The 22355-nt window shown below is 49.3% G+C and overlaps 3 protein-coding genes across 3 annotated transcripts; 1 reads left to right on the top strand and 2 right to left on the bottom strand.

Moving 5' to 3' along the window:
* Positions 1-1780: 1780 nt before the first annotated feature.
* On the bottom strand, positions 1781-17287 carry LOC308173826 (heat shock 70 kDa protein 14-like). Its single transcript, XM_080548885.1, has 14 exons — positions 17209-17287; positions 16814-16894; positions 16355-16437; positions 15605-15653; positions 15268-15370; positions 14930-15020; positions 14568-14672; positions 13544-13705; positions 13156-13311; positions 12589-12691; positions 4115-4330; positions 3517-3678; positions 2937-3004; positions 1781-2421 (listed from the first exon to the last, which is right to left on the bottom strand). The coding sequence occupies exons 1-14, from the start codon at positions 17263-17265 to the stop codon at positions 2343-2345; spliced, it is 1515 nt and encodes a 504-aa protein (XP_080405011.1). The 5' UTR covers positions 17266-17287; the 3' UTR covers positions 1781-2342.
* A 336-nt stretch (positions 17288-17623) lies between these two features.
* Positions 17624-20172, top strand: LOC308174277 (mesencephalic astrocyte-derived neurotrophic factor-like; the record flags this gene model as incomplete). The annotated part of the gene is made up of 5 exons (XM_080549350.1): positions 17624-17726; positions 18158-18282; positions 18888-19029; positions 19515-19693; positions 20167-20172. Exons 1-5 carry the CDS (start codon positions 17633-17635, stop codon positions 20170-20172), a joined length of 546 nt encoding a protein of 181 aa, XP_080405476.1. The 5' UTR covers positions 17624-17632.
* A 959-nt stretch (positions 20173-21131) lies between these two features.
* LOC308174256 (uncharacterized protein) lies at positions 21132-22353 on the bottom strand. Its single transcript, XM_080549331.1, has 2 exons — positions 22108-22353; positions 21132-21259 (listed from the first exon to the last, which is right to left on the bottom strand). Exons 1-2 carry the CDS (start codon positions 22321-22323, stop codon positions 21161-21163), a joined length of 315 nt encoding a protein of 104 aa, XP_080405457.1. The 5' UTR covers positions 22324-22353; the 3' UTR covers positions 21132-21160.
* Positions 22354-22355: the final 2 nt, after the last annotated feature.

Below are 22355 nucleotides of genomic sequence, written 5' to 3'. Positions count from 1 at the left end.
CTCCACATGCCTGTAGCTCAAGCCCCTCTTGCCTATCACCTTCACCACATCCACAACAAACTCCAAAACCTGGCGTTTCTTTCTTACTTGCTGCCTATGAGCAGACATCTGACTGCCAGCAAACTTGCTCTGGATATCTCCTTTTCTACTTCTTAGAAAATAGGCTTCAGCACACTTTCGGTGTGTAGCACTCTTTTCATGCTCCTCCACATTCTGTTGCGCACGTCTCCATCCTGTCATTCCAGTAATACATTTTCTGGGGTCAGTGCTATTGCCAAATGCCATACAGACAAAACAAAACAATGTATGCTGTTCTTCGCAATATGTGAGCCACTTCCTACTGGTGCCATCTGCACATGTGAAATACTTTTGTGCCGCTGTATTTTTGGTTCTCTGCTGAGGGTGGTAATCTAAAAAGTGATCTAGCATGGAAGGCTCAGGACAGGCAAAGTAATTGAAGCCCTGAACGTGGCACTCTGTTTCATCTTTTTCTCTCTCCTTTTCCTCTCTTTCCCTGACACTCTGCTTTTCTGGGGAGGGCAGCAGCAGCTCAACCTGGTTCAACAAGACATGGACAGAGAAGTAAACTAACTGGTTGTCAAAATCAGCAAAGTTCTCATTTACATATAGTACACACAGGCTGCATGATTGCATTATGTTACACCAGAAGCCCAGTCATTTCAAATGAATGAATGAATGGACTTTATTATCATTGCTACAGTACAGGTACCAAACAACGAAATTTAGGAGGGGTGGCTCCCCTGGTGTTAGGAAAGGAAAAAAAAAAACTTTTAGAAAAAGAATAAAATCACAAGAAGGTAAGGAGCTGGTTTACATAAATAAAGGCTATGTACACAATCCACTGTACTATACTGCACAGATAGTCAACTAGGGTTGTCATATTGCACAATAGTATTTTTTCACGTTATTTAAAGTGTCACAGTTTGCAGGCTTGAAATGTACATGTTTGTGCCTCAGCACTACACCTGATTTTTTCAGTCCAGCAGCTGCCATACAATCCGTCCAGACTGTCCAGGGCCCAGAACTTAGGTCTTTGCTGTGTTCAGGGCCTGGACAGCCCTGTGGTAGAAGCAGTTCTTCAGTCTGTTTGTCTTAGCGGCCGGGGTCCTGTACCTCCTTTTCGAGGGCAGCCTGATAAAGTGTACGTGCCCAGGGTGGGTCGGGTCCCTGGAGATCTTGGAGGCCTTCCTGAGACAGCGTGTGTTGTACAGCTCTTCCAGAGAGGGAAGAGCTGTACAAGCCTGTGTGTCTCATTTACATGTACACACAGGCTGCATGATTGCATTATGTTACACCAGAAGCCCAGTCATTTCAAATGAATGAATGAATGAATGGACTTTATTATCATTGCTACAGTACAGGTACCAAACAACGAAATTTAGGAGGGGTGGCTCCCCTGGTGTTAGGAAAGAAAAAGAAAAAAAAAACTTTTAGAAAAAGAATAAAATCACAAGAAGGTAAGGAGCTGGTTTACATAAATAAAGGCTATGTACACAATCCACTGTACTATACTGCACAGATAGTCAACTAGGGTTGTCATTGCACAATAGTATTTTTTCACGTTATTTAAAGTGTCACAGTTTGCAGGCTTGAAATGTACATGTTTGTGCCTCAGCACTACACCTGATTTTTTCAGTCCAGCAGCTGCCATACAATCCGTCCAGACTGTCCAGGGCCCAGAACTTAGGTCTTTGCTGTGTTCAGGGCCTGGACGGCCCTGTGGTAGAAGCAGTTCTTCAGTCTGTTTGTCTTAGCGGCCGGGGTCCTGTACCTCCTTTTCGAGGGCAGCCTGATAAAGTGTACGTGCCCAGGGTGGGTCGGGTCCCTGGAGATCTTGGAGGCCTTCCTGAGACAGCGTGTGTTGTACAGCTCTTCCAGAGAGGGGAGGGGGGCGCCGGTGATCTTCTGTGCTGTTCTCACGACTCTCTGTAGCGCATTTGGGTTAAGATGTCCCTCGCATACCGACGAGGCGAGCAGACTAACCGCATCACAAGCAGACAAACGAGACCGTCCGATCTGCATAGGCTCCTCCCCCGACCCGGAGGAGAAAGGGGAGGATTTCTCCTCTTTCACTTTTTTTGACATGATACATTAAAATGCTCATAACTTTTTAAAATAAAGGGCTCTCATTCAACCAGTTATGAATAGCTGAGAACTTCTAATTTATGGAAATATAAAAAAATGAAAATGTCAAAATGCCACCATGTGAAGGGTTTTCCCAGGCCACCACACAAATTTATTGATGGAACATAAAAAGCTTGCGTGTGTGTGTGTGTGTTACAGAGTGTGTGTGCGGGTGTGTGTAGCAGCAGCGTGGAGCTTCAGGACGCGACCGCTATGCTGATAGCCTCAGACTTCCCGCTGCCCTGCTCCACACAGGACACATGGAGGGAGCCGTCCCTGAGAGAGAGAGAGGGAGAGAGAGAGAGAGGGGGGGAGAGAGAGAGAGGGGGGGAGAGAGAGAGAGGGGGGGAGAGGGAGAGGAGAGAGAGGGAGAGGGAGAGAGAGAGAGAGGAGGAGAGGGAGAGAAGGAGAGAGAGAGAGAAGGAGAGAGAGACACAGTGTTATACACACACACACTTCACTGAGGTTGAAGTGTGACACAGTAAAAGCGTCAGACATACTGTGGTCCAAAACCAATTTTTTTTACATTTAGTCTTTAGATGACGATGCACATTAGTTTTAGTCACATTCAAGTCATTTCTGTCCTTAGTTTTAGTCTACAAAAACTGAAAACATCTTAGTGTAGTTTTAGAAAGTTTAGTTCTAGAAAATGTTTTGGAGTTTTTGTAGACTAAAACTAAGGATAGAAATGACTAAATATGACCAAAACTAATGTGTCTTAGTGCGTCTTAATCTAAAGACTAAGAGTAAAATAGCCTGCCTAAAGTAACAGTCTCCATAGCAATGCGTACCTCTTCATGGTGACTACGGTGGTGAAGTCATGGTTCTCCTCTTTGGGCTCCAGGTCTCTCAGGACGATCTGCAGAGAACACACACACACACAGCATTTATGATGTGTGTACCGTAGCCAAACTCAGAGAGAGAGAGAAAGAGAGAGAGAGAGAGAGAAAGAGAGAGAAAGAGAGAGAAAGAGAGAGACAGACAGAGAGAGAGACAAAGACAGACAGAGACAGAGAGAGAGACAGAGAGAGAGACAGACAGACAGAGAGACAGATAGAGAGAGACAGAGAGAGTGTGTGTGAACCTTAGTGAACCTCTTGTTGGTCAGTGTGTGTGTGTGTGTGTACCGTGGCCAGCCTCTCGGGGGTGTGTGTGTGTGTGTGTGTGTGTGTACCGTGGCCAGCCTCTCGGGGGTGTGTGTGTGTGTGTGTGTGTGTACCTTGGCCAGCCTCTCGGGGGTGTGTGTGTGTGTGTACCTTGGCCAGCCTCTCGGGTGTGTGTGTGTGTGTACCTTGACCAGCCTCTCGGGTGAGTGTGTGTGTGTGTATGTGTGTACCTTGGCCAGCCTCTCGGGTGTGTGTGTGTGTGTACCTTGGCCAGCCTCTCGGGGGTGTGTGTGGGGCGGTGGTAGAGCTCCAGGCAGACGGAGGACATCTGGCCACGGCCACTGAAGCTGTGATGTCGCCGGGCAGGGAGGGGCGTGCCGGAGGGGAGGAGCACCGAGAACACCTCAGCTCCTGACTCATCCACCTCCTGTCAATCACACAGCAGAGCCTCATCAGAGAGGGAGGGGGGGAAGTTCATCGTTTTCAGGCATCCAGAGAAGGGTGAGGGGGGGAGGGAGAGAGAGGGAAGGAGGGAGAGAGAGGGAGAGGGAGGGGGAAGGAGGGAGGGAGGGAAGGAAGGAAGGAGGGAGGGAGAGGGAGGGAGGGAGGGAGAGGGAGGGAGAGAGGGAGAGAGAAAGAGGGAGGGAGAGGGAGAGAAAGAGGGAGGGAAAGGGAGAGGGAGGGAAAGAGGGAGGGAGAGAAAGAGGGAGAGGGAGGGAGGCAGAGAGAGGGGTAGAGAGGTAGAGAGAGGGAGAAGTAGAGAGAGTGGGGGAGAGAGAGAGAGAGAGAGGGAGGTAGGGAGGGAGAGTGTGTCTGTGAATACGTGTGTGCCCTGTGTGCTTGCGTGTGTGTGTGTGTATCACCTTCAGCAGGATGTCTGAGGAGCAGGCGTCTACGGTCATGGAGTCCTCCTCGGGGGCGGGGCCATCTCTGCCCACCAGAAGCCCCGCCTCCATGGCCGCACCCACAGCAATGACCTCATCAGGAGGGTTGGAGAGCAGTAGCTCCACCTCGGGGAACAGACCCTGGATCAGCTGCTGCAGCCGCGGGATCTTAGCTGAGCCACCACAGAGGACCACCTACACACACACAATATATATATATATATACAGTGGGGCAAAAAAGTATTTAGTCAGCCACCAATTGTGCAAGTTCTCCCACTTAAAGAGATGAGAGGCCTGTAATTTTCATCATAGGTACACTTCAACTATGAGACAAAATGAGAAAAAAAAATCCAGAAAATCACATGTCTGATTTTTAAAGAATGTATTTACAAATGATGGTGGAAAATAAGTATTTGGTCAATAACAAAAGTTAATCTCAATACTTTGTTATATACCCTTTGTTGGCAATGACAGAGGTCAAACGTTTTCTGTAAGTCTTCACAAGGATTTCACACACTTTTGCTGGTATTTTGGCCCATTCCTCCATGCTGATCTCCTCTAGAGCAGTGATGTTTTGGGGCTGTCGCTGGGCAACACAGACTTTCAACTCCCTCCAAAGATTTTCTATGGGGTTGAGATCTGGAGACTGGCTAGGCCACTCCAGGACCTTGAAATGCTTCTTACGAAGCCACTCCTTCGTTGCCCGGGCGGTGTGTTTGGGATCATTGTAATGCTGAAAGACCCAGCCACGTTTCATCTTCAATGCCCTTGCTGATGGAAGGAGGTTTTCACTCAAAATATCACGATACATGGCCCCATTCATTCTTTCCTTTACACGGATCAGTCGTCCTGGTCCCTTTGCAGAAAAACAGCCCCAAAGCATGATGTGTCCACCCCCATGCTTCACAGTAGGTATGGTGTTCTTTGGATGCAACTCAGCATTCTTTCTCCTCCAAACACGACGAGTTGAGTTTTTACCAAAAAGTTCTATTTTGGTTTCATCTGACCATATGACATTCTCCCAATCCTCTTCTGGATCATCCAAATGCTCTCTAGCAAACTTCAGACGGGCCTGGACATGTACTGGCTTAAGCAGGGGGACACGTCTGGCACTGCAGGATTTGAGTCCCTGGCGGCGTAGTGTGTTACTGATGGTAGCCTTTGTTACTTTGGTCCCAGCTCTCTGCAGGTCATTCACTAGGTCCCCCCGTGTGGTTCTGGGATTTTTGCTCACCGTTCTTGTGATCATTTTGACCCCACGGGGTGAGATCTTGCGTGGAGCCCCAGATCGAGGGAGATTATCAGTGGTCTTGTATGTCTTCCATTTTCTAATAATTGCTCCCACAGTTGATTTCTTCACACCAAGCTGCTTACCTATTGCAGATTCAGTCTTCCCAGCCTGGTGCAGGTCTACAATTTAGTTTCTGGTGTCCTTTGACAGCTCTTTGGTCTTGGCCATAGTGGAGTTTGGAGTGTTTGAGGTTGTGGACAGGTGTCTTTTATACTGATAACGAGTTCAAACAGGTGCCATTAATACAGGTAACAAGTGGAGGACAGAGGAGCCTCTTAACTCAGTGACTGCCAAAGACGCCATTTGGCGTCTTATAAAATAGTAACGTTGACTGTGGCGTCTTTTTTTCTTCTTTTTTTTCCGGGGATGGCCATATTGACGTCTTATACACCAGGGGGGTATTCCACGAAGCTCGATAAAGTTCTAAGCCTCGATAAAGTTTTAAGCCTTGAAAATGTTAGCTTGCGTTCGGTGCCATCAATGTGGCTCAAATAATTCGCTGCTTGGTTGAGCTCCTTCTGAGTCAGATATAATTAGCCTGCTCGCGACCAGGCTAAAACACAGGCTATAGCAGCGGTTCCCAAACTGTGGGTCGCGACCCCCTAGTGGGGCGCGGGGGTACTGCAGGGGGGGCGCAGAAATAATGGGAGGGGAAAAAAATGCACACACAAGAGCTGTAAACAAACACTGCTTGCTTAAGGTTACCATCAGGGGTGTTGTGGGCGTTGGATGATAAAAATGAGAACCTGAATGGAGCGCAGGCCATAAACTGTAACAAAGAGGCAGCGAGGGGGCTCCATTCACGTCATTGACGCGCGCTCCATTCACGTCATTGACGCGCGCACTCCCTCCTCCAGCTATCTAGCAGCAACAACAACAATGGATAAGTTTATGAAAGAGCCAGAAGCTAAACGAAAAGCGAAGGAGCCCATGACAAACGTCCCAAAGCCAAAGTCAAGAAAGTATGACGATACATACCTCTCCCTGGGCTTCACGTCTAATGTGGTCGGTGCGGAGGAACGACCACTGTGTGTCCTCTGTCTCAAAACTTTAGCGGCAGAAAGCATGAAGCCTAGCAAGTTGAAACGTCACTTGGAGACCACACACCCGACTGATGTTAAGAAGCCCCTCGATTTCTTCAAGAGAAAACTCCAAGAATACCGTGGTCAGCAGAGCCGTTTCGTTAAAACAGCATCTGTTACGTCTAATGCTCAACTTGCCTCCTACAAAGTGGCATATCGTATCGCCCAGTCTAAAAAACCACACACCATCGCTGAGGAGTTAATACTCCCTGCTGCAATAGATATGGTTTCACATATGATAGACGAGGCAACAGCCCAAAAACTCAAAGCTATCCCCCTGTCAAACAACACTATTGCGAGACGCATCAATGACATCTCAGAAGACATGAAAGAGCAGCTTGTTGAGAAAATAAAAGACCAACGCTTTGCGCTCCAGGTAGACGAGGCCACAGATAGTAACAAGGACTGTCTGTTAATAGCGTATGTCAGATACATTGATGCGGAGGGTTTGAGCGAGGATTTGCTATTTTGCAACTATGTCCCAAACAGAGCAACAGCTGATGAACTGTTCAAAATCATAGACAAATACCTGAGTGAAGCCGATCTGAAATGGGAGGACTGTGTGGGGATATGCACCGACGGTGCCCAGGCCATGGCAGGAAAACGGGGAGGGCTCCAGACGCTCATCAAGCGCGTTGCACCGAAAGCAGTGTGGACTCACTGCATAATACACAGGGAGGCACTCGCGTCAAAGCAGCTGAGTCCAGAGTTGAATGACGTTTTGTCTCATGTTATCACCACCGTCAATTACATAAAAACAAGACCACTGAAAGCTCGCATTTTTTCCGCTTTGTGCGAGGAGATGGGCTCCGAGCACACAGCCGTGCTATTTCACAGCGAGTCGCGTTGGCTCTCTCGCGGAAAGGTGCTGTCCAGGGTGCTATCGCTGAAAGATGAGATCCGAATCTACTTGGAGGAGGAAGGGAACGAACTTGCCAGCAAGTTTAATGATGAAGACTTCCTCATGAAATTGGCCTACCTAAGCGACATGTTTGAGAAGCTCAATGAATTGAATCTACAGTTGCAGGGCAACAACACACACCTTCCACATCTGGCAGACAGGATACAATCTTTCACACGGAAACTGGACATGTGGGGCAGGAGACTTGAACAGGGGGACATCGACTCATTTGGGAATCTGAATACATTCATCGAGACCAATGAGCTGCAGAGCACAGTGGTTCCATGTATGAGAGAGCACATCTCAGCCCTGAAACAAAGCTTCCAGAAATACTTCTCTGTGGATGACAGTGCCAAATACGACTGGATTAGAGATCCATTTGTTGCACCACCACCTGCCATGTTCAGCACTGCGGAAGAGGAACAGTACATCGACATGACTTCAGAGTCAACCATGAGGCTGCAGTTCACATCCACGACTTTGGCTGGGTTTTGGATTGGAGTGGAGAAGGACTACCCTCTCATTGGACAGAAAGCTGTGGGAATACTGCTGCCTTTTGCAACATCGTACCTGTGTGAGATAGGCTTTTCTGCTGTTGCTGCTATCAAAAGCAAATACAGGTCGAAGTTGAACATTGAGAATGAACTGAGAGTGGCAGTCTCAAAACAACAACCCAGCTTTGAGAAGATTTGCAAGGCAAAGCAAGCACACACAAGTCATTGATCGTAATTGTGATAGAAATGTGAGGAGTAAGAATAGTGATGCAGTAGAAATTAGTTAATGTTGATATGTTGAATATTTCAGTGGCACAGGATCATTTGCCAAGCACTTATGTTCCTTTTCAAACCATAATAAAATATAAAACTAGTTGGATATACTGTATGTGTCTTGTTATTATTAGAAGAGAAAATGTAATGTTTTTACAACTTTATACAATTAATTATATCAATCTAGGTGGGAACCGGGTTAGGGGGGGCTCGAAAATATTTCCAATTACCCAAGGGGGGCCTGATTGAAAAAGTTTGGGAACCACTGGGCTATAGTGAGACTCGCGTCAAAAAAGGCACACAGGCGGACACTAAACCCCGAACGACAGTTCCTCATGTGTCTTTTAGGAAATATTAGTTCCCACTTCACACGAGATAGATAGATTAGATAGTTTGACTGTGTGATAGATAGATAATTTGATATTTTGAAAGTGTGATCGGTCGATAGATAAATCAATAAAGAAAAGAGTTTAAAAAAAAAAGTACCGTAATTGTGTCAACTTGCATTGCTGTCATCACAGCGGTCTGGCTGGCGTAGTGGTTAAGGCAGCCGACTGGAGTTCCAAAGGTTGCGTGTTCGAGACTTGACTAAGTCATTCTTTTTTCTTTTTTTTTTACATTTAACCGAAGATTTCATGCAAAGGCTTCAAACACCATTGTAATCGTGTCAGTTCTTGTAAATTAGCCTGCACCATAATTTTATAGCCTACATACTTTTTTAGATGAGATTTTAGATTAGATTCAGACAACGAAATGCAGTAAAAAAGTGCGTCTGAAGAGGGATTTGAACCACCGATAAAAAATGACGAATAAATCCTGTGGCAGCGGTCGATACCACTAGGCCATTGTGACGATATGACGGCTTGTAGCCTGCTGCGGATATCACCACAGTAGTAATATTCATTTATTAAAATATGAACATATAACAATAACTGGGGCTAGTATGACCTACGCATTTAATCGGTCAGCAATTTCTTGCCAAACCATTTCCCTCGCCTTGTTAATTGCGGCAGTATTGCACTATTTTACATCTTGTTTTTCCGTCTTCATAAAAATCAATAATTCGGAATGCTGCGCAAATGTAGTACCCCTGCAGAGTGGAGTATCTTCATTTCGACAGATCGACTCTTCGGGGCTGCGTATGTCTGCGTGCACGCGCCCATATCGAAGATTTGTAAGCCTGTCTTCTGTGAACACTGATGACACAAGGCTGATCCTCGTTCGAGGAATCACCTGAGGCTTGAATTCCAATCTCGAGTTGCCTGAGCGCCGCATTTATTTATATCGCAGCTATACTGATCCACCTTTAGTGGAATGGCCCCCAGGTGTGTGAATTTCAGACTTGGGTGTAATGTATTTCTGCCCCAGATGGGGGCAGCAGTTCGATTTACCTCAGATATAAAAGCTGAAGAAGAAGCGTGTTGTGGGTTGATGTGGAAAATGGCGAAACGGATAGCGAAAACGAGAGGAGACAAGCAGTATAAGCAGTTGACACTGGCACAGAGCTTGTCTGGCAGTGGATCTGCAAGGAGTGTGGTGCCGATCAGGTCAACTGCAAGCAGATGTGCAGGAGATGCGCCAAATGTTGCAGATGGTGAGAACCGGAGCAACGCGCAATGCTACACTCATTGTGGATGCATTGCTGGACCATCGGAGCCACGTCGCCGCGACTCTTCAAACAGTTCAGAGTCGGAGGACGTAGAACCAGACCCCGACTCGTCGGACGAGTGGTTGCCATCCGGATCGGCTAGCAGCAGGGAATCCTCTCCAGATCAGCACGGATCCACGATCCAAGACAAAAATGCGAGTGTGAAAAGCAAAGGTAAACATATCATATATAGAAATATCATTACACTACACTATTACTATTACACTATTACTATATTACACTACATCATTACAAAGCAATAAAACATGCCTTTTGTATATATATTTTGTATAAAATGGTATATATTTCAATATTTTACAGTCCCTGAATCGAGCAGAGGACGTGCCTCAACCAGAGGGTGTGCTGCAAGGAGACGGCTGTCTTCAGAGAAAGATGCTGGTTGGGGTCAGGGTGAGTGGCAACCCACAAAGGTTCCATTCACGGCAACCCCTGGACCCCAGAATGCTGCTGCAGAGCTGGAATCTGACCTGCCGGTTGATTTCCTGGAGCTGCTTATTACTGATGAGCTGCTGCAGCACATTGCAGATCAAACCAACCTGTATGCCCAGCAGTTTTTACAGGCACATCCCGACACTCTGCCACACTCCAGAGGGAGGTTATGGAAACCGGTGACAGTCCCAGAACTGAAACAATTCTTTGGACTCACTTTCATCACCGGTTACATAAAAAAGCCAAATCTAGAAATGTATTGGAGTGTGGATCAACAGGACGCTACTCCATACTTCAATAAAACCATGCCGAGGAACAGGTTCCAGCTCATCTGGAAGTTCCTCCACTACAACAATAATGCATCACAGGACGCCACAGATAAAATGTATAAAGTGCGTCCTGTTTTAGATTATATTATAGCCAAATTCAAAGAGCTGTATCAGCCCTTTGAAAGTATCTGCATTGATGAAGGAATGATGCAGTGGCGTGGCCGCCTATCATTTAAAGTGTATAACCCTCAGAAGCCGGTGAAGTATGGAATTAAATCCTACATACTGTGTGACTCTTATACTGGGTATTGTTTTAACATGAAGCCTTATGTTGGCCAGCATAACACACTTCCAGACACAGTGTTCTCCCTCCTTGACCGTCTCACAGGACACGGATACACACTGTACATGTGTGAGCAGTTGATCAAAGCCAACACCAACGTCTGCGGAACACTGCGAAAAAACAGGGGGGAACCGCAGATCATAAGGGAGCCGACAAAGACCGACTTGGGTGTGGAGGGGAGGCTGGTGCGGCACAATGGCAGGGTGCTGGTTATGGCATGGCAGGACAAGCGTCTGGTGAGGATGGTGACAACCTGCCACCATGACAGCATGCAGAGGGTGGAGGTGTGTCAGAAGGGGAAGAAGGAGAAGGTGGGTCAGCTCAAACCGGGATGTGTTGTGGCATACAATGCCTGCATGAATGGGGTGGACAAACTTGACCAGAACATTGCATACTACCCATTCATTAGGAAAACACTCAACTGGTCAAAAAAGTTTGTGGCGTACTTGTTTCAGCTTTGTGTGTTCAATGCCTATGTGCTGTACAAGGCCAGGAACCCGGGGAAGTGCAAAACACACTTGGAGTTCATGAGGAGGGTGGCGAGGTCGTGGACTGAAAAAACCTATGTAGCGGAGGAGGAGGAGGAGGAGGAGAGAGGAGGAGGAGGGGGAGGAAGAGGAGGAGAGAGGAGGAGGGGGGGGAGGAGGAGGAGGAGGAAGAGGAGGTCCGACAAACCAGGGCAGCAAGACAGAGAGACCCAGACAGCAGGCTGGATGGCCGGATGGCCAGGCATGTGTTGGAACGCTTAAGGCCCACCAGCAATAACACACAGCCAGCAAGAAAATGTAGGGTCTGCATTCGAAGGGGTAAAAGGAGCGAGACCAGAATGTGGTGCAGGTCCTGTCAGGTACCCCTGCACTCAGGAGAGTGCTTCAAAGCCTACCACACAGAAGAAAAAAAATGATTGAGTGATGATGATTCTAAATGTTCTAAATCTGTGAATAAATGTAGTTATTTTGTCATCAAAAGCCTTTTTTCCTGTGTTGTTTTTATTGTTTCAGAGAAGTAAACAACTTTTCAGATGTTTGAGGTGTCACTAAAACTAAAATATGTGGACGTCAAGTTACCGTTTTGCTTGAATTTGCTTCTCTGCAGAAAAAGCTCGTTTTCTCTGTTTATTGGTCAAAATCAGGTGTTTTTGCTGAAACCACCCTATGTTCTACGGCCGATTTCTAAACACTCAAAGAGGCTAGAAACAAACTTTCTTTTTCTGATGAAAGAAGAGAGTCTAAAGTCTTGGTAGATATGTTCAATGTTTATGTAGTCCGAAAAGTCAATATTTGGTGGGTCTTCAAAGTTCAGCGAAAATGCCCCAAAAGTCTGGCAGTATGGAGCTCTCCGCTCTGAACATGGCTGGAATTTACCAATTAATTCATAAAAAATCTGACAGTGATTTCCTGGATTCTTTCCCCCCATTCTGTCTCTCATAGTTGAAGTGTACCTATGATGAAAAGGACAGGCCTCTCTCATCTTTTTAAATGGGAGAACCTGCACAATTGGTGGCTGACTAAATACTTTTTTGCCCCACTGTACATACACACACACACATTATATATATACACACACACACACACACACACTCATTGAGTAACGCGCGCACACACAGAGTAACACGCGCACACACACACACAATATCTCTCTGAATCACAAACAGAGTAACGCGCACGCACGCGCACACCCACACACCACACACACACCTCACCTTACTGATGTCGCTTGTTGAGAGTCCAACCTTCTCAATCAGGCTCTTGATTGGCTGGATGCTCTTGTTGAAGAGAGGGGCGCAGAGCAGCTCAAAACGAGCCCTAGAGAGGAGGAGAGGAGAGTTATGGGTAATGTAGTTTGGAGAGGAGAGTTGTGGGCAATGTAGTCTGGATAGGGTAGGAGAGGGGGGTTATGGGTAATGTAGTCTGGGTAGGAGAGGAGGGGGGTTGTGGGTAATGTAGTCTGGGTAGAAGAGGAGAGGGATGTGTGGGTAATGTAGTCTGGGTAGAAGAGGAGTTATGGGTAATGTAGTCTGGGGAGGAGAGGAGAGTTATGGGTAATGTAGTCTGGGGAGGAGAGGAGAGTTATGGGTAATGTAGTCTGCGTAGGGGAGAGGAGAGTTATGGGTAATGTAGTCTGGGTAGGAGAGGGGGGTTGTGGGTAATGTAGTCTGGGTAGGAGAGGAGAGTTATGGGTAATGTAGTCTGGGTAGGAGAGGTGAGGGGGTTGTGGGTAATGTAGTCTGGTAGGGTAGGAGAGGGGGGTTCTGGGTAGTGTAGTTGACCTGGAGACGTTGCAGTCAAAGTCCATGCCGTCGTGCAGAGAGTCAACGAAGCAGTTGGCGGAGCCCAGCGTGGTCAGGGTGTGTTTGGCCAGATCTGCCCCGTTCATCAGCTTCAACATGGCCCGCGCATTACCACTGACATCCTGCTTATAGGACCTACACACACACACACACAGAAGACAGATGATGTTTCAGAAGCATGGGTATGTATCAGTGTAAATGCAGTTGTGTGTGTGAGAGTGGTCGGTGTGTGTGTGTGTGTGTGTGTGTGTGAATAAGAGTGGTGTGTGTGTGAGTGGACTGTGTATATGTGCGGTGCGTGTGTGTGTGTGTGTACGAGTGGTCAGTGTGTATGTGTATGTATATGTGTGTGTGTGTGTATACATACTTCTTGTACTCAGCAGCCAGGTGCTGGGCCAGCAGGCAGGTGATGCCCTCCCCCCCCAGGCTGTGGTCAGTGTGTGTGTCCAGCACCCTGAACATCCCCCCGTTCACCTCCAGCACCGTCACGCTCAGGGACGTACCCCCCAGCTTATACACCAGGACGTGGCTGAGGAACACACACACACACACCAGGTTATACACCAGGACGTGGCTGAGGAGACACACAGTTATACACCAGGACGTGGCTGAGGAACACACACACACACACCAGGTTATACACCAGGACGTGGCTGAGGAGACACACAGTTATACACCAGGACGTGGCTGAGGAACACACACACACACACACAGTTATACACCAGGACATGGCTGAGGAGGGGGAGACACACACACACACACACACAGAGAAAATACACCTGAGCCTGGCTGCCACCTACCAGAGCCGAAATATCAAATCACCAAACCAGAAACAGTACCCAACTCCAGATCCCCAAAACAAGAACAGCAAGATATAAAACATCACCCATCCCATTCTTTACAGGTCTCCTGAATGCCAAATAACATAGGACGAACGTTTTAGCCTTACCCACCACCACCATAGACTGTGTTGATAAATACTCAAGATTCACTAAGTTATTATCACTGTTTTATCCAAAATTGAGTTTTATATTTTTATGTTGTATTTCATTGATGTTGACGTGACTAGCTATTATTGTATTTCAGTTTCACAAACTGCAAAAAGAATACTCAATAAAGAAACTTGAACTTAGATCAGTGTGTCTGTCTGGTAGTCACACCTTTTGTGCCGAGGTTCAAGCAACTGATCGCAGGCAAACAATCCCATTCCTCTCCACTAGGCTAGAAAGTCAAGATACAATCCTCACTGTGTTGAACTTATTGTTCAATGTTATTTTGTTATCACCCTATGACCTTGAATACAAATCTGATGCGGACCTTTGAGTAGTAGGTTTGAGAACCCCTGGCTTAGGGTGTGTGTGTGTGTGTGTGTGTATAGAGTGTGTGTGTACCTCTTGCCAGAGGGGCCGTCCTGCCCGATGTCGTAGGCCAGCAGAGCGGCTGCAGGCTCGTGGATCAGCCTCAATACCCTGAACCCTGCTGCCTCCGCTGCCTCCCTAGAGACACACACACACACACACACAGAGAGAGAGAGAGAGACACGTATTAGTTTTCACATCCTTGAAGCTCAAACAGGACCACCCCCGGCCAGCGGGGGAGCTGTGTGTGAGGGCGGGCCCACCTCAGAGCGGTGTGAGGGTGTGTGTAAGGGTGCGTGTGAGGGTGCGTGTGTGAGAGGGCGGGCCCACCTCAGAGCGGTGTGAGGGTGTGTGTAAGGGTGTGTGTGAGGATGTGTGTGAGAGGGCGGGCCCACCTCAGAGCGGTCTTCTGGGCCTGGGCGAACTCGAAGGGCACGGTGATGACGGCCTCGTTCACATCTGAGCCCAGCGCCGACTGGGCCGTCTCTATGGCAACAACAACAACATCATCATCATATCTCACTTTAACAGCAGCACACAGCCCTCCCAGACCAGGAGGTGTGTGTGTGTGTGTCTCTCTCTGTGTGTGTGTCTCTCTGTGTGTGTGTGTGTGTGTGTGTCTCTCTCTCTCTCTCTGTGTGTGGGTCTCTCTCTCTCTCTCTCTCTCTCTCTCTCTGTGTGGGGGTGGGTCTGTGTGTTGGTGTGTGTGTGTTGGTGTGTGTGTGTGGGGTACCTTTCATCTTGTGCAGGATGAGTCTGGCCACGTCGTCGGGGGTGACGTGTTTGGTCTGGTCTCCTGTTATCTCATACTTAAGCTTCTCTCCCTTTTTCACCACCTGACACACCCACCCACACACACACCCACACAGTTAACATCGCGCCACACACACACACACCATTAGCCCAGTACTGGCCTTGAACTCACAGAATGGAGAGAAAGCTCTCAGACACGCGCACACACACACACACACACAGTTACCATCGCCACACACACCATCAGCCCAGTACATTTCATGTTACAACTATAAAGTAAATATAAAGTGGCCGTTTGATTGACAGCTGAGACTCACAGGACATTTGCTCTCTGCTTTGTGTGTTTGTGCCTCAGGGTCCTCAAAGCTGCCAGGAGGAGGAGGGAGGGAGGAGGGAGAGGAGAGAGAGAGAGGGAGGGGGGGAGAGGGGGAGGAGAGAGAGAGAGAGAGGGGGGAGGAGAGAGGAGGGGTGGGAGGAGAGAGAGAGGGGTGGGAGGAGAGAGAGAGGGAGAGGGAGGGGGGGAGAGAGAGAGAGGGGGGAGGAGAGAGGAGGGGTGGGAGGAGAGAGAGAGGGGTGGGAGGAGAGAGAGAGGGGGTGGGAGGGGAGGGAGGAGAGGGAGGAGAGAGAGAGGGGGGGAGAGGGAGGGGGGGAGAGAGAGGGGGGGAGAGGGAGGGGGGGGAGAGGGAGGGGGGGGAGAGGGAGGGGGGGAGAGGGAGGGGGGGAGAGGGAGGGGGGGGGAGAGGGAGGGGAGGGGGGGAGAGGGAGGGGAGGGGGGGAGAGGGAGGGGGAGGGGAGAGGGAGGGGGGGGGGGAGGGAGGGGAGAGGGAGGGAGGAGGAGAGAGAGAAGTAGAGTGTGTCAGCAGAAGAACAGACTACATTTCCTCCCTGGTCACTAGTATGTCCAACAGACAGACAGGTTGACTTAGACAGACAGACAGACATGTAGATAGAGAGACATGTAGACAGACAGACATGTAGACAGAGACATAGACAGACATGTAGAGACAGACATAGACAGAGACAGAGACATATAGACAGACAGACAGACAGCCCTGCAGACCACTCACCTCCTCCCCAGCACCTGCTTCACCTTCACCACAGTGTTGGCAGCGTTACGGATACGTCCCTGCTTGGCTGCGATACCCACAATCTGGGGGGGGGAAGAGAGGGGGGGGGAAGAGAGAGAGACGGAGAGAGAGAGAAAGAGAGAGACAGAGACAGAGACAGAGACAGAGACAGAGACAGAGAGAGAGAGAGAGAGAGAGAGAGAGAGTGAGAGAGAGAGAGAGAGAGAGAGAGACAGCAGTTAGACCAACGGGACAGGCGGGACACACAAAGACCCTGTCGGTCTGTGGATGAGGCCTTACCTGAGAGAGAGAGACAGAGAGAGAGGGAGAGAGACAGACAGAGAGAGAGACAGACAGAGAGAGACAGACACAGAGAGAGAGAGAGAGAGAGAGAGAGAGAGAGAGAGAGAGAGAGAGAGAGAGAGAGAGAGAGAGAGAGAGAGAGAGAGGAGGTGTTACCTGTTCAGAGTCCCGGTAGGCCACCACCGCCGGGGTCACCCGGTCCCCCGCATCGTTAGCGACCACCTCGGCTCGCCCATCCTGCCGACGACACACACACACACACACACACACACACACACACACACACACACACACACACACACACACACACACACACACACACACACACACGGGGGGTTATTGATCAGGTCACATGATCAGATGTGTCTTAACAGTCCAGACGGGTCGTTGTTGTACCGGTGTGGCTAGCAGTAGTAGTAGCAGCAGTGCTAACTGTCAATAAAAGTATCGATACGATCCCGTTCAGGCCGATAAAACAGACGGTTTTGTACAGTTTTCTTTACAGCCCAGAGTTGTCGACCTCCGGTTCACTGCCACGGGTTGAGTTTTACCTTAAAAATCGCCACACAAGCACATGTATAGCCGAAGTGCACTCCTATGGCCGCCATGCTGGATGAACGCGTGGACAGGGACAGGACAGGACACCGAGTGAAAGTTGATCTTCTTCTGCTCTGCACCAATCAGAAGGGGGCGTTCGGAGGAGATTGACTGCGCGTCGGGCCAATCACAGACGTCAGCGGAAATAAACCCCGTGACGTGCTCTTCTAAAGTAAACCAATCACAGAGCGGTTCCCGCACGGGTTACTCCCTCTCCGGAGAATCATCCGTGATTTCTCGATTTCCTGCGCTCCTCTCAGGTCGTGGTGACACAGACAGCGCCTCCTGGTGGGGATTTGAAGTGTATCAAGTGAGTTAGTTAGTTCGCGGCAGGTGTCTGTTGTGATTAAAGCCGTCCAGTGACAGTGACAGGTTATTATGGTCTGTAGTCTGGTCGTCGTGCGTCTGTGGTGGCTGGCCGCGCTGTGTCTGTCTGTCGGACGCGTCTGTGTGTCCGCGGACCCGTGTGAAGGTGAGGAGAAACCTTATAGGAGGTCCAGCTGTGGACACTTTATAAATAGACACCACTTGCTTGGTTGCTTGCTTTCTGTGTGTGTGTGTGTGTGTGTGTGTGTGTGTGTGTGTGTGTGTGTGTGTGTGTGTGTGTGTGTGTGTGTGTGTTAACATGCATAACATTTATTATCCTTACCGTCATTCAAACATAATTTTCTGTAAAGCTGGACATAAGAGCAAGTGTGTGTGTGTGTGTGTGTGTGTGGGGGGGGGTGTGTGTGTGTGGGGGGGGGTGTGTGTGTGGGTGGGTGTGGGTGTGCGTGTGCGTTTTAACATGCATAATAACCTTTACTATAATTACTATAATTCAAATATAACTATCTGTATTGTGTGTGTGTGTGTGTGTGTGCGTGTGTGTGTGTGTGTGTGTGTGTGTGTGTGTGTGTGTAGTGTGTGTGGGGTTCCTGCAGCGTGTGTACGGGGGGGTGAGCGCGGCCCCCCAGCTGAGCCCGGCCCTGGTGGAGGAGGAGCTGGGGAGGCAGTGTGCTGCGGCCCGGGGCAAGGAGGCGCGCCTGGTAGGAACGATGATCTTAGTAGCCACCTTCAGCTGTTTTAGTGGTTTTCTCCCACGTATTCTAGAGAAGAATGCTGGGCGGTGTTCACAGTTTCCTTTTCCACTGACACACTGACACACACACACGCACACACGAAGCTGACTGAGAGAATACCAAGAGTGTGCAAAGCTGTCATCAAAGCTAAAGGTGGCTACTTTGAAGAATCTAAAATATCAAACATATTCTGCTTTGTTTAACACTTTTTTTGTTTGCCCCTTTCTCTGTCCCCCCCCCCCCCCTCCCTCAGTGTTACTACCTGGTGTTCCTTCTGCCCCCCCCCTCCCTCAGTGTTACTACCTGGTGTTCTCTCTGCCCCCCCCCTCCCTCAGTGTTACTACCTGGTGTTCTCTCTGCCCCCCCCCTCCCTCAGTGTTACTACCTGGTGTTCCTTCTGCCCCCCTCCCTCAGTGTTACTACCTGGTGTTCCTTCTGCCCCCCCCCTCCCTCAGTGTTACTACCTGGTGTTCCTTCTGCCCCCCTCCCTCAGTGTTACTACCTGGTGTTCCTTCTGCCCCCCTCCCTCAGTGTTACTACCTGGTGTTCTCTCTGCCCCCCCCCTCCCTCAGTGTTACTACCTGGGGGCCAGCAGTGATGCAGCATCTCGGGTCACCTCCTCTGTGTCCCGCCCCCTGGCCTCCCACGTCCCGGTGGAGAAGGTCTGCCAGAGACTCAGCAAGGCCGACACACAGATCTGCCACCTCAGATACGGTAGGGAGGGGGAGGGGGGGGGAGACACACAGATCTGGAGGGAGGTAGGGGAGAAGAAAGAGACAGACAGAGAGAGAGCTAAGTGTGTGTGTGTGTGTGTGTGTGTGTGTGTGTGTGTGTGAGAGAGAGAAAGAAAGAGCAAGTTAGGAAGAGAGAGAGAAAGAGAAAGAGACAGAGAGAGAGAGCGAGAGAGAGACAGACAGAGTGTGTGTGTACTGTTACACAGGCCTGTATATTGCAAGACATCATCACAGAGTGATTCGGTGGGGCGGGGGCAACTAATCATGAATGTGCGTGTGTGTGTGCGCGCCTGTGTGTGTGTGTATATGTGTATGTGTGTATGACCTGTGTATGTGTGTGTGTGTGTGTGTGTGTGTGTGTGTATGACCTGTGTATGTGTATATATATGTGTGTATATATATATATATATATGTGTGTGTGTGTGTGTGTGTGTGTATATATGTGTGTGTGTGTGTGCTCCACAGAGCAGCAGCTGTGGGACCTGAGCGGTGCGGGCCTGGGGAGGCTGCGGGTGGCGGAGCTGCGGGGGGTGCTGGCGTCCTGGGGGGAGGAGTGCCGCGGCTGCCTGGAGAAGCACGAATACATCAGCCTGATCCAGGAGAGAGCCCCGCTGCACACACACACACACACACGCCACGGAGCTGTAACACACACACACACATCACCCTGATCCAGGAGAGAGCCCCGCTGCACACACACTCACACACACACACACACACGCCACGGAGCTGTGACACACACACACACACACACACATCACCCTGATCCAGGAGAGAGCCCCCCTGCACACACACACACACACACACACACACACGCCAGGGAGCTGTGACACACACACACACACATCACCCTCATCCAGGAGAGAGCCCCCCTGCACACAGCAGGGAGCTGTGACGCACACACACACACACACACACACACACACACAGCAGAGCTGTGACACACACACACACACACACACGCCACGGAGCTGTGACACACACACACACGCACACACACGCCATGGAGCTGTGACACACACACACACACACAGACGCACACACACACACGTACACACACACACACAAATCCAAAAACCTGTCTCTTGCTTGTCCTTGTCATGTTCCTGAGACTCAGACGTGAAGGATCAGCCTATCAGCCTGATGACATCATCATGTGACACAGGATGTTAAAGACTAAAACAAGCACCTCTCTTCATTCATTGTAAGCGTTTTTAATTGAAGGCATTTTACACATACACAAAGACGGTGTACACACAGGCAGTGTACACACACACACAACATCATTTTTGCAGCTTCTGTTTTTTTATTTCAAAAGTGCATTAAAAGCAGTATCTTTGAAATGTAAAAAGTGTTGTTGAATATTGTTGTATGAATATTATGTAACATGTGGCTTAGACACAGGACATGATAGGTCATGACCCCAGGGTTAGAACCATGACCCCAGGGTTAGAACATGACCCCAGGGTTAGAACATGACCCCAGGGTTAGAACATGACCCCAGGGTTAGAACCATGACCCCAGGGTAACCCCAGGGTTAGAACATGACCCCAGGGTTAGAACATGACCCCAGGGTGACCCCAGGGTTAGAACCATGACCCCTGGGTTAGAACCATGACCCCAGGGTTATGATCATTATAAACACACCTGCCACAAAGTGAACAAACACTTTAGTCAAGACATCACATCATCCAGGGGTCATCCAGGGGCAGGGTTTGACAGTAATGCCGTTTTACTTGCCCGGAAGTAAAACATTCGCCGGAGTTGTTTGCGCGAGCCAGACGACACTGCTAGATGCGCCGTCTGTTGTTCTTCCTGCACACAAGTAAAAATATCCGGGATCTAGCAGCGTCGTCGGGCTCGCGCAAACAACTCCGGCGAATGTTTTACTTCGTCCGGGCAAGTAAAACGGTGTTACTGTCGAACCCTGAGGGGTCATTCAGGGGTCCAGGAAAGTCCAAATATTTATTTCCAAAATATTGATTCATTTATCATAAAAGAAGGCACAGTTTAAAATAAGGGTTTTCCAGTTCCATGATGATCAGCCGAACAAGACCATGAGGGGGGGAGGATCCAGGAGGGAGGGGTGCTGGAGGGGCCTCTCGGGGGGGTCACTCAGGGGGGGGGTCCTGGGGCTTCTTGGGGGTGGCGAGGGAGAGCTGCCGCAGGATGGAACAGCCGAGTGGAGAGTCTGGGAGAGACTGGGAGGGCTGCAGGAGACACAACACACAGGTCACACACAGCCAGAGGTGACACACACACACACACACACAACCAGACACACATAGCCAGACACACACACAAACAAACACACACAGCCAGACACACACAGCCAGGCAGAGGTCGGTATATGACCACTAGTGTGTCCTTGAGTAAGGCCCTCAGCCCTAAGTTACTCCAGGGAGACTGTCTAACCCTAAGTTACTCCAGGGAGACTGTCTAACCCTAGGTTACTCCAGGGAGACTGTCTAACCCTAGGTTACTCCAGGGAGACTGTCTAACCCTAAGTTACTCCAGGGAGACTGTCTAACCCTAGGTTACTCCAGGGAGACTGTCTAACCCTAGGTTACTCCAGGGAGACTGTCTAACCCTAAGTTACTCCAGGGAGACTGTCTAACCCTAAGTTACTCCAGGGAGACTGTCTAACCCTAAGTTACTCCAGGGAGACTGTCTAACCCTAAGTTACTCCAGGGAGACTGTCTAACCCTAAGTTACTCCAGGGAGACTGTCTAACCCTAAGTTACTCCAGGGAGACTGTCTAACCCTAAGTTACTCCAGGGAGACTGTCTAACCCTAAGTTACTCCAGGGAGACTGTCTAACCCTAAGTTACTCCAGGGAGACTGTCTAACCCTAAGTTACTCCAGGGAGACTGTCTAACCCTAAGTTACTCCAGGGAGACTGTCCCTGGAATCTCTAACCGTAAGTCGCTTTGGATAAAAGCGTCTCGTTAAATGGTAAAAATAAATAAAAATAAAAAACCTTCAGCGATGGTAGGTAGTTAGTTAGTTAGCTAGTTAGTTAGTTAGTTAGTCACTAGTTACTAGTTTTGTGTCTTACCCTCATGTGTTTAGACGGCGTGGTGTAGTCGTCAGGGCTGAGAGTCCGCTTGCTCCCAGGCGACCCCTGTTGCCAGGGTAACGGAGCGCCGCCGCTGGGGTGTCCGTCTCTGTCGCAATGGGCGCCGCGAGCCTCCGCCGTGACATCACCATCGCCCTTACCGCCGCCATCGCCCGTCCCGTTCAGCTCTGTGGACCGCTCCTCTAAGCTGTTCATGGGTGACCAGGTGTACACGTGACTGAAGGCCA

Source organism: Nansenia antarctica (genome assembly GCF_963989245.1).
Source record: "Nansenia antarctica genome assembly, chromosome: 19".
Classification (NCBI taxonomy): Eukaryota; Metazoa; Chordata; class Actinopteri; order Argentiniformes; family Microstomatidae; genus Nansenia; species Nansenia antarctica.
Note: the sequence above shows the minus strand (reverse complement) of the source record. Positions and strands in the feature narration are given on the sequence as shown.

Coding starts and splice junctions, on each gene's coding strand:
- LOC308173826 (XM_080548885.1), bottom strand. CDS start 17,265: ATGGCGGCCATAGGAGTGCACTTCGGCTATACATGTGCTTGTGTGGCG. Junction 16,438..16,813: donor CCTACCGGGACTCTGAACAG/GTAACACCTCCT, acceptor TCCCCCCCCCAG/ATTGTGGGTATCGCAGCCAA. Junction 15,654..16,354: donor AAGCAGGTGCTGGGGAGGAG/GTGAGTGGTCTG, acceptor TCCTCCTGGCAG/CTTTGAGGACCCTGAGGCAC.
- LOC308174256 (XM_080549331.1), bottom strand. CDS start 22,323: ATGAACAGCTTAGAGGAGCGGTCCACAGAGCTGAACGGGACGGGCGAT. Junction 21,260..22,107: donor CGCCGTCTAAACACATGAGG/GTAAGACACAAA, acceptor TGTCTCCTGCAG/CCCTCCCAGTCTCTCCCAGA.